This window comes from Neolamprologus brichardi, chromosome 9 (genome assembly GCF_056152115.1).
Source record: "Neolamprologus brichardi isolate AB-2024 chromosome 9, ASM5615211v1, whole genome shotgun sequence".
Lineage (NCBI taxonomy): Eukaryota > Metazoa > Chordata > Actinopteri > Cichliformes > Cichlidae > Neolamprologus > Neolamprologus brichardi.
In genome coordinates, this window is record NC_142112.1 from 38,276,230 (window position 1) to 38,288,520 (window position 12,291).

The 12,291-nt window shown below is 42.5% G+C and overlaps 1 protein-coding gene across 1 annotated transcript in view; it reads right to left on the bottom strand.

Annotated features, from left to right (window-relative positions):
• Positions 1-12,291, bottom strand: part of LOC102799570 (sodium channel protein type 3 subunit alpha-like) — a 281,657-nt gene that overhangs the window by 93,516 nt on the left and 175,850 nt on the right. Inside the window, exons 17-19 of the mRNA XM_087846568.1 lie at positions 5,828-6,001; positions 2,930-3,091; positions 2,660-2,854 (exon numbers count right to left, since the gene is read on the bottom strand). Of these exons, the coding sequence (XP_087702694.1) occupies positions 2,660-2,854; positions 2,930-3,091; positions 5,828-6,001 (531 nt within the window). The remainder of the gene's footprint in view (positions 1-2,659; positions 2,855-2,929; positions 3,092-5,827; positions 6,002-12,291) is intronic.

Below are 12,291 nucleotides of genomic sequence, written 5' to 3' on the forward strand. Positions count from 1 at the left end.
CAGATAGTTATCAGAAGAAAGGAAATCTTTTCTGTTCTCCTTTTGTCAAGAGCTCCCTGCATTGGTCTACGTGTGAGTGTGTGTGTGTGTGTCTGTGTGTGTGTGTGAGATAACACTTAGTCTACACAAAAATTTAACTGCTGATACAGTCCAATAAAAACAAAACACATAAAAATAGAACGAGCATAAAACAAGTGAAATGTATTTATTAAAGGAGCTCAGCTTCAAGAATTTGCTCTGGAAATTTCTTAATAATGAAAGTTAGAAGATGAAATAAATGACTTGTTGGACATGTATGTTGTGATGCTGAAGGCCATCAAAATCACCAAGCATCCCTCCTCTGTGGACCACAAGTCTTCTCCGAGCTGGCTGAGCTGTCACATTTTCCTCCCTCAGCCTCGACTCGGAGCAGGATTCGATACCCACGGTAGCACATGGCTACGTCAGGTCAGGGAGCCCACCTGCTGACCCAAACACAGCCTTTCTCTTCTGCCCAACAGTTATTTTTAACGAGCTCTGTTTCGCCAAAATGCTGGATTACAGTAAACTCTAACTAACGACTGTAGACTCAGTCCAAAGTGCTTGGATAGAAGACAGCTGGCCTTTGGACTGGACTATGACCTGGATGATTAAGAACCTGCACAGACACACACAGCTACACAACTACCAACTCAGTTTGCTCACAGTTATGAGCAAAGTTAGCCAGCATCTCTCACTACACTGAAGCAAATATCTCAACTGTTGTGAAAAATCTTCCTCACACTGCATTGAAACACAGGGGTGGCTGTAGCTCAGGAGGTAGAGCAGGTCACCTACTGATCGGAAGGTTGGAGGTTCGATCCCAGGCTCCTCCAGTCTGCATGCCAAGTATCCTTGGGCAAGATACTAACCCCAAGTTGCTCTCCGATGCGTCCATCGGAGTATGAATGTGTGTGAATGTAGTTAGAAAAAAGCATTAAGTACAGATAAAGTGCTTGTGAGAATGGGTGTGACTGGGTGAATGTGGCATGTTGTATAGAGCGCTTTGAGTACTCCGGGAGAGTAGAAAAGCGCTATATAAGAATCAGTCCATTTACCATTTACCACAGAATCCAAGGAGGAGCTTATGGACGCTGTCTGACAACAACAGGGTTTCAAGGGTCTAACTTCTCTTTTACATTGACACAGTCAAGTGAGAGAAATCATTAGACTTCATGGTGAGTTATGATAATATCTTACAGCAGTACTCGAGGTGTAAAACCTTTGTGTTTGGGTTGAATACATCATTGCACCAACTTAGAGGTCAAAAGCAGCCATTCCTCCTTCTGAACAAAATTCCAGTTTGCCAATGTTGAATCATTTAAAGTGACTGTCTCTGGAGACTGACAATGACCTTGAGACTACAGGGACCAATGTTAGATAGCTAGCCAATGATGCTAATTTGCTAATGATGCCAAAGTTTTACATCTCCTCAAAACATTTGTTTTAACTTGCAGACTGCCAACACCAACTGACCGGCTGGAGCACAACGGACATTCCAGCTTAGTCCAATAGATGATCATACCCAGCATAAGTCAGTCACACCTCCTAAAAGTCATCATTAGGGAAGTCATCATTAAGGATGGGTACCAGTATCCGGTGCCATGATGGCACCGGATACTGGCACTGGCACTGGTACTGGTTGGAAAAGCAGCGCACATTTCAGTGCTTTTTTTCCTGAGCTGTGATACACTTTAGATTCAAGCCAATCATTTTACGTTTCCGAGGATAGTAGGCGGGTCCAGGTACGTACGTTCTTTTAGAGCAGAGCTACAGATTAAAAATGCCCAAGGCGAAGCGGTCAAAGTCTGGCCGTACTTCACAGCAAAAGATGCAAACTCAGCAGCTGCAACAAGTGCTTTAAGCTGATACTGTGATACTGTCAAAGGAGGTAACACCTCGAATCTGATGAAACACCTGGCGACGCATAGCGTGTTTTTTAAAAGCCGAGAAATGCACCGTATTTGATAGCTTGCTGCGAGACCTCACACCGAGCACATCTACGGTGGGTGTGGTGCCTGTTATCGACCCGGAGTTAGCAACATCCCCCAAAAACCCGAAGAGGAGAGTCCTGGCCCCTAGCCCTGCCAGTGTAGCAGAAATGATGAGGATGATGATGCAGCAGCAGCCGTTCTTCTCTGCGTGAGTAGCTTAATGTTGTTCGTGTGTAATTTACGTTGAGTAGGCTAACCACGTTATTACATTAATGCATGTAAGGTGAACTAGCAAACACCATCATAGCTACATGTGGCTGTCTTCTTGTTTGATGGCAGATACTCCCTTCACCCTGGCCAAAAAGGCTAAAATGACCAAAGAAAAAGTGGAAAACAGTTAAACATGAGAGGTTTTTGGACAAAGTTTGTGTTTTTACGATTGATTAAGCACTGCTTCCAGCCAAGAGTGATACCATATATGCCCCATAGCTGCAGAAAAGGCTAACATTGTTATCTTTTTACAAAAAAACAGCTGAACATGAGAGGTTTTTGGACCAATTTTGTGTTCTCCATTCTTTAAGCACCGGCACCGTTTCAAAAGTACCGGTTTGGCACCGGTATCGGATAAAACCGAAACGATACCCATCCCTAGTCATCATCATGATTAAAACACTCACAACAATTTGATTAAGCAGGTAGGAACTCACCACCAGGTTTCCGATGACCATGACCAGCATGAAGACGAGGATGCAGAGCGGCTGCCCTGCCACCTCCATGCAGTCCCACATGGTCTCTATCCACTCGCCGCACAGCACCCTGAAGACGATGAGGAACGAGTGGAAGAAGTCCTTCATGTGCCAACGAGGAAGAGTGCAGTCCTTGGAGATCTTACACACACATTCCTGCAGAGGCGGCAGAAAGAAGCTTAATGTTCTGAACGAGTGACGTCAGGCCCGTACCTCAGTCTGAAGTGTTACCTGGTAGTTTTTCCCAAACAGCTGCATGCCGACCACGGCAAAGATGAAGACGATGATGGCGAGGACGAGCGTCAGGTTGCCCAGAGCGCCCATAGAGTTCCCGATGATCTTTATCAGCGTGTTGAGAGTTGGCCATGAGCGAGCAAGCTTAAAAACACGAAGCTGCAAGGGAAGCGAGGAAAAGGAAGAGACAGCAGAGCTGAAAGCAGGTTTCTCAGATGATGTCATGGGCACATTGCTCGAGAGCTGTCTGCCATATTGGATGTAATTGAGCCATCGGTTGCTATGGAAAAACGGAAGTTGGCAGTGGTTCCTGTGGCTGTTTCTAGGTTAAATCAGATGTGAAAAACCACACAGACATTCTCCTTCAAAGTAAACGTTGTGCCTCAGCACTGCAGACAACATGTTGCAAAGACACAACTTTTACTTTGAAGGTAAACTCTTCATTTCTGTTTTGTGTCACAGAGAGCAGTGTTTGTGTGCAGGTGCACGACTTCCACTCCAACTACAACTGCAGCAACACACTGGTGGTCAAAGCAATCACAAGGACGCGAAATACACCTTTTTCCCTAGCAACCACTCATTGGTCACTGACTGGTCTCCAGGCCTGTGTGGTTGGGACCTTATTCATCTGATCCTATGGTCACATGTCAAGAATAATTAACATCACATGATGGGTGTCTGTAAAAAAAGCGCTTAGCCTCCATTTTTATTATGATGACAGCCAAGTTGCCTCGTGTTCTTCTGCTAAATCTCATCAGCTTTGCCTGAAATGTCATGTTTGTCTAAATGGTGTAAATGTCTCTAAGATTAAGAGATTTTTGGATCTTTAACAAGTCTGACAAAACAAACAGAAATTTAAATCGAAGATTGCTGATTTGATTTATTTGAAGTTCATTTGAAGATTGTGTCTGAAGCTGCGTACTCATATTGCCACAGATTTGTGTCGTTTTTGGACTCACAGGTGTTTTCTTTACTTCTCTCTTTATTTTAAATAAATCAACCAAAAGAGAGAGGAAGACTCCAAGACAATGAAAGTATGAAACAAAATTAAGGTCAGCATCAGAGAGAGAAAGAAGAAAACAGTATTCAAAATTACAGAGCACGGCTGAGAAAACAGAGGAACAAAAGAGAAACAGAACAGAGGAAGAAAAACAAAGAAACCAGGCCGGCGCAGAAGAAAGGCTCGAACATCAGAGTGGCTTTATTAGTGTGTGTGAGTCTGTGTGTGTGAGTCTGTGTGCATGAGTGTGTTTGCCTCTGGTAGAACCTGACAATACCCAGAGTGACACTTAGAAAGATCGACGCAGACTGATGAAGACAGCCTGCGAGGATCTGTGTGTGTCTGTGTGTGTGCGACCACTACTGTCCTCATCTTGTTTTCCTTGTTTGCCGGTGAAGCAAAATTGGACACAGAGGAACTTATATTTTGAGTGACATCGCTCATTATCAGCCAATCATCACGTCCTCTGCGAGGACGAGTAATTAATTACTTAGTTACTTAGTTACTTTTTAAAAACACGATTTACAACCTGAATAGGTGATAAAGTGATAGGTCTTTCAGCCCAATTCTACTTTTTCTGCATAATCATCATACAAAATGTAATCAAATGGAAAAGTCTCTTTTTAAAACTTGTTTTATTAGTTTTAATCTTTTAACTTTATGCATCAAGCAAAAATTTAATTATCTGCAACATTCTCTGACTGGAAGAAATTAGTTTAATATTTAAACCTATTTTCTGCACATTCCAGCACATAAAATAAAATATTTTTCTGTGTTTACACTCAGTCTTTCAAATAGATGCAAGTAAAACACAGCAGAAAATAAATAAAGTCAAAGATTAGCGGTCCTGTTGCTCTATTTTCACCTGTAAAGCAGGAGTGGGGTAGGCGGAGGGTTACCCTGGTGCAGGTGTGCCGCGGTCAGTGGAAGAATCCGCGAGTTTCTCTGTGAGTTTCCCATTACGTCGTAGCTACTCGGTGCTTGTTTGGAAGTTTAGGGGTTTTTTCGCTGTAAAAAGAAGTTTTCTTCCCACGCACAACGGACACTAATGTTTTTGTCACTTTTTATGGAATCAAACTCAAAGTAAGGTCAGTACTTCCACGCTTTAAACGCTGCACGCTCATACTCTCTCTGCACTCGATATATGATCCATTGTTGATCTGCACACAGCTGTTGTCACGAACGTCGCACTCGCTTACGTCACTGTCATGAGACATTCTCGCAAAAAAATCACGGTTTTAGTAACGCAGTAACGCAGCGTTCCTACGGGAAAGTAACGGTAATCTAATTACCATTTTTGCAATAGTAATCCCTTACTTTACTCGTTACAAGTAACGCGTTACTGCCCGTCTCTGGCTGCCAATCAGCTGAGTTTCCAGCTTAATTATTATCTCCCGACTATGAATAGACTGCGATGTCCACTTCCTTTAATAATTCCTAATGAAACAGAGCTGATGTAGCTGTTCTTGTGTTTGTACATTGAAATGTGCTTTCTAATGTCAGACTGCCTGTACGAGGGTAATGTGACACCATGTGACTTTCTATCAACATGTTTTAGAAACTGTTTCTCCTGCTACGATCTGAGAAAATGTAACAAGTTTATTTCTTTGTTTCTTGTAAAAACTGACGTGTTAGCCATTTATTCTAATGTACCCACCTTTAAGTATTTGTAGATAAATAAAATTAGATTTTTATTCAAAATAAAATACGTTGAAATTTAATTTAATTACTTAGGAATTACATCCTAAGTTGGGTTTCAGGATTTTTAGTCCTTCCAAATCAATCAGAAATCAGCTGGCCGATGAACTACGTGTTGTAATGATCAACAACATTTTAATTCCAGCCACCACTTTGTTGAATTTGGTGGTAAATGTGGGACAATCGGTGTGATTTACCAGCCTGAAGGAGCGCAACACGCTGAGCCCCTCCACATCGGACAGGCCGAGCTCCATGAGGCTGAGGCAGACGATGATGCTGTCGAAGATGTTCCAGCCCGTCTGGAAGTAGTAGTACGGATCCAGAGCGATGATCTTCAACACCATCTCTGCTGTGAAGATCCCGGAGAACACCTGAAAGTGACACAGCAAGGAATGTAAGCACGGTTTGGGACGTGAGCGCTGCAACGCTGTTTTATGTTAGCATTCTTTAAACACACAGATCATTTTCCGGGACTGTTTTTACAGCAGCACGCTCTGAATCACTAAACGGTATTCCTGTAAATGTTTATGTTAGCAGCGGATCGTAAATGCAGCAGCAAAGCCCTGTGTGTCCATGTTATTTTGATTAAAGATGATTAAAAGGACCTAAAAGTGTTTCTGAAATATCACAGCCTCCGTCTGTGTCTGCAGGAAGTGAAAACATATTTAACATGGAGAACAATGACAGCGGCAGCAGCATGTGCTCATGCTGAAGACGTCGAGACGAGAAGGTTTTTATATGTTGTCTTTCACTTTGCTGCCCCAGGATGAGATAAATCTGGCTTATTTTGAACTGTCAATCATGCAAAGCTACTCTAATCAGTCCAAGAGGGAAAATATAAAGCTGGAAATGACCGGCTTAGACAGTCAGCCACCACCCATGGAAAAAATGCTTTTCACACAATTAGACAATACAAGAGCTAATTGTTTGTTCTTGTACTGAGTACACAAAAACTGAAACTAATTGTAACACTTCAAAGCGTTGGGGTTAGTAGCACTGAGAATACAAAGGAAGCTGAGTCACAAAAGTACAAACAACACAAAGGAAAGAATGTGCAGGTAGAGACAGTCAGGTGAGGACACACAACCACAGAGATACAAGAACTAAATGAAGGGCAGAGTTAGCCAAAGGGTAGGACATTTCAGACTGGGTTAGGTTCACACACACACACACACACACACACACACGTTCTTTAAACAGCAGCAGGATTTCAGCTGCTCCAGAATAAAAGGACGTTCCAGCACACTGACCTGCTATGCTAACTTTAGCATGTGTGTCAGTTAGCATGAAGCGTAGCATCTTTCAAACAGCAGGGCTGAAATATGAAGCTAGCACAGAACGTACACGAACTGCAGTTCCTCTAATGTCCACTCGAGGCTGTCTCCAGCACCGAGTCACACTCCCAGGTTCAACTCTCGGCTTTACAGCAGAAGGAAGCACGTTTAGAGCCTGATACGAGTAACAGTGTGGGACTTTAAAGCTAATTCCCCTCTTTGCAACAGCTCTGAGTGGTGGGATTTTTTAGGCAGCGGTGATGTGAGGACTTGGCGACAGACCTGTGTGACAGACAGAGTCTCTCAGTGTTGATTTGGTGATTTTAGAAAGTCTAATAAGACTTTTTCTCAGCTGGCTGCTCCTCTGGTTTGATCTCTTAAGCCTCTCTGTCTGCAGACCTCAGCTCATCCAGGGTCTGCCTCGCTCTGCTGTACATCACACGTGTGTGTGTGTGTTTGCTACATTTAAAGTGTGTGTGTGTGTGTTTGCTACATTTAAAGTGTGTGTGTGTGTGTTTGCTACATTTAAAGTGTGTGTGTGTGTGTTTGCTACATTTAAAGCGTGTGTGTGTGTGTGTGTGTGGCAGCAGCTCCTCTCCCTGCTTGTTGTTCCAGACTGAGGGGATCCTTGATGTGACACAAGCTACGTGACACACGTGTGTGTGTGCGTGTGTGTTTTTCAGCCTGTGTGTGTTTCACAACCAGTTTGTATGAAAATTGTGTGCATGTACGTCTCCTAAAGAGTGAGTTTTCACTTCAGCTTTATTTCTGTGTTTGGGTGCTACAGAAAATCAGAGGCTCTGGGGTTACCTCTCTCTAAAATACTCACACACACACACACACACACACACACACCTCGATCCTCTTATACGGGCTCATTAACTCTGTAGTGCGTTGATTAGCTACTCAACAATCATGCTGTTATTATTACTGGCATCAGGAGAGCCTCTCTCTTGCTCTCGCACACATACACACACACACACACACACACACACACACACACACACACACAGGTAAAGTGTGTTTGATGTAATGATGAAGGAGGCTCTTTCAGAACCAAAGGGTGAAGAAACACATAGAATCAAAGATTAAGAGGAAATGAATCAGTCTGAAAAAAGGTAAATTTAAACAAATTTAACAGAAGGAGAACAAGAAGAGGACAAGGTGAGGAAGAATAAAAGAAGAATGATGAGGAAGATTAAACTAAGAATAAAGGAAAAGGAGGAGGAGGACAAAGAGGAGGTTGCTGGTTTGAATCCTGCCTGAGTTTGCATGTTCTGTGGGTTCAGCCGTCACATTTATCAGCGCTCTGTTGTTAAAGAGTGTGTGTTACCGATCGGTGCACAGAGTGTAACGGTGTGCTGACATCAGGCCGAGTGACATTAATCAAGTTAGACACAGTTCAGCTGTCAAATGTCAGCAGCTGCCTTTGGGCTCCAGCTAAAACTCGCTTTATTTCATTATGCAAGAAATATTTTGTAAACTCTCTGAACGCCGAGGCTCAGCGAACATCACTCGGATTGATTTTTATTATAAAAACACGTGGACTGATTTTTTTTCCCTGTTTTATTTCTAAAGTTTTTAAGAAATCATGGCAAAGTTCAAGCATGAAAAAAAACTAAATTAAATCAGTCTATTAAAAATAAATCAACAGACCACAGTTTTCCTTCCTTTCTATTATTTTAACATATCTGCACAGATTTGCTCTGAAAATTAGACAATATTAATTTGCATATATGAGTTTTCATTTATCTCATTTGCTTCATTAGCATTTTGTTATTATATTAATTGTTGTACAATTTATTTAGGTTTTTGGGGGAGTGGAGGGTTGTATTGAATACTGAAAATAGGCCAATAAGAATAAATATCAATAATAAATTTAGCTGTCCTGACATTGGCTGTGAACAAAACTCACCAGTCAGGTAGCGAGTAATCCCGCCACAATAAAGTGCAGCGTAATAATGCTTTTGGTCTCCATAAAATATGAAGATTAGACAAATAAAACAAGTGGAAACCAACACAGAAATGACAAAGCTGCAGTTCCTCTGTTGTCCACTTGAGGCTCACTTCCACAGGCACAGGCAGCTGGAGCTGTTTGCAAGGCTTCACCTCAGCTGAGTGACATCATGTGACCAATAATATGGCTGCTGCCAAAAAGTCTGAGCTCCTGTGCTTTGAATGATTGAGTGTCTGTGCATTTGTAGAGTTTACTGATACAAACTAACCAAGCTTGGTAGCATTGCAGCAGCCAAATCACTAATTTGAGTGCGACATCATCAACCAGTGGTTTGACTGCAGTCATCTTTTTATACAAGTTCTGTGTGGAGGGTCTTAAAGGCAGACATGTTTCACCTGTTTCACCTGAACTTTTAATCAGGTAAGTTACTTTGCTTCATCTCCTGATCCTAGCACTCTGCGATTTTACTCCAAATCAGAGGAGTTACGTTTAAAAAAAGCTTGCTTTTTTAAATTATACACGACTAACTGTCTACTCTTTGTTGTGAAACAGGCGCTAGTCTGTGGGCCGAGATCTCGGTCTGAGATCCAGTTCAGCCAGCAGACTCGCTCGCTTCCTCGCCAAACAGTTACGTCTGTGAGAACGAAGAGATTTAAGTTTAAGGTCTAGACACTGTGTGTGTGTCTGCGCGTGCTGATTCATTGACTGAGCGATGAAAAACTACTCGGGTCAGCAAGTAAGTGTGTGTGTGTGTGTGTTTGTGTGTGTGTGTGTGTGTGCGGATGCTGCTGGCTCCCAGACAGGGGTTGTCGACATCAGCACTCAGTAATAACAGTAACATCAGCAGAGAGAGGATGACACGGACTGTGTGAGTGTGTGCGCGAGACACACGTGATTATTTTTGTCACAACCAGGCAGATGTAATGAGTAAGCAGCCACACACACACACGCACACACGCACACACACACGTGGATTTCCTGATGATAAATTGCTTGTTCAAGTCTAAAGCTCATCAGTTTTTAAAATGTTTTTCCTAAATTCTGTTTATACGCTAATTTTACTTCTTTTTATTTGTTCAGTCATCACATCAGGACATTCTGATCGTACAATAATGCCTCCAAAAACATTTTACATCCCTGAGTTTTTGTCTTCCCCATCACTGCCCTAGTGCCTGTTAGCAAGGGCAGGACTATGCTGACCAAATGAGTTAGGTTACAGCAGAGGACTGTGTGTTATTGTGAGGAAACACCACAGAAGAAGCCTGTCGTCAGAGCAAGAATTGGAAGAATTCAACATTTTCAGACAGCAGGGGTTACACAGTTTCACTCTTTAGGTTTAAGACTCAAGACATGAATGTTGTGGAGCAACATCTATGAATGACTTAATGGTAAGAAGCACTGAAAGAAGCAGGTCAAGTGAAATGATCCTCCTTTTATTCAGGAGTCTTTTGTTCATCAAGAAGACAGCCCTCTATGAGCAAGCCCTTGGTGACAGTGGGAAAGAAAAACTCCCTTTAGACAGGAAGAAACCTCAGGCAGAACTAGGCTGCCATCTATTGCAACTGGTTGGAGGGTTAGGGAAGGAGACATGAAAAAGACACAGTGTGGAAGAGAGCCAGAGATTAATATGAACTAATTATGATGATATGATTAACTGTAGAGCGAATGATATTCATCCTGGAGATCCAGGACTTATAGACCTGTTCCACAAGACTTTTCGATCACTCCATTGTTAGAGCAACTAAAAGTCCATATGCAATAATTTACTTTATTTTGTAGTACACCTCCGTTATGTGACCTGCCTACTTTTCCATGCAGACACATAGAAAGCTAGAGGTGAGGAGAGCAGCAGGAAAACCCTGTGAGCACCAATGACAGAGTCAGACAGCCTGAAGGGAAGAGCTGGGTTGGTGGCGGGTTGCAACGTGGCTTGCAAATATATAGCAATCAAAAGGGCAATCAAAAGAAATGTAAATGGGGTAGCCAGTTGCAAAATGCATGGGTCAGTTATATATATATATATCTCTATCTGCCCCTCCCTGAGCCTGGTTCTGCCGGAGGTTTCTTCCTGTTAAAAGGGAGTTTTTCCTTCCCACTGTCGCCAAAGTGCTGCTCATAGGGGGTCATATGATTGATGGGTTGTTCTCTGTATCTATGAAGCGCCTTGAGGCGACTTTTATTGTGATTTGGCGCTATATAAATAAAATTGAATTGAATTGAATCTGTATATGTAAATATGATCTGCCAAGGGTTTTCTATTCTATTCTACTGACAGAGCTTAAGTTTTCAGTCTCACTGAACTCGCTATGTTTGATTTATATTTCATAAATTCTGTGAAACTGCCACAACCAAAAGACTTTATATTAGCATGCTAATATAGCATGCTAATATTAGCATGCTATATTAGCATGCTATATTAGCATGCTATATTAGCATGCTATCATTTCCTAGTTAAACAGTGTTAACATAGCATTCAGCTGCTAGTCCCTGTCAGACTAACAACTCAATCCATCCATCTTCTGTCTCGTTGGAGCGTATCCTAGCTGTCATACTGTCATAGGTTGTGATTCAGGTCAAAGGAGCTTGCAAAGAAAAGCGTCTGGACTTGTTTAAGTTACTTGAAGACGTTTCACCTTCATCCGAGAAGCTTCTTCAGTTCTAAGGTCAAATGGTGGAGAGTCCCAGATATAAACCTAGTGGGAGTGTCCCCCCACAGAGGGACAAAAGGACCCCCTGATGATCCTCTAATCGCCTGAGCCAAGGTGTGAAACTGGGTGTGGGTCTCAATCAGCCAGAGTTTCGGGTGAGCTCGTTGTGAAACCTGGCCCCACCTTATCATGCGAATTACTGAGGTCAGATGGCCCAGGATGTGAGTGGGCGTTAAGGCGTCTGGGAAGGGATCTCAAAACTGGATTATAGATGGCAGACAGTTGGTGTCGTAAACCACCGCCTCTGTTCAAAGATGGTCGCTCACAGTGGACATAGATGCTTCTTTCACTCCTCTTTCAAACCATCTGTCCTCTCTGTCCAAAATGTGAACATTGGCATCCTCGAAAGAGTGACCTTTAGTGTGTCCCTGATTCAGGACACTCAAAACCTTAAAATCAGATAAATGTTCTCAGATTTATTAAAATAAAAATCCAGACTTAATCTAAAATTAAGTGCTTCTGTGATGAGAGACATTAAAGGTTAAGCATAATGAGGATGAGTTGTGTCCTTGTTGCAGAGTGCTGCTCTGTGGATAAAAGCCTTCGGTGGATGTATGCATTCTATAGATCTTTGCACACATGGAAATATTGATAAGTGCAACCAGAGAGCGATGCTGAAGAGCACACGAGAAACAGCTACAAAAAGTGAAAACTGACATCGATTGTGTCAGCACAGAACTGACCTTACATAACACACACACACACACACACACACACACACA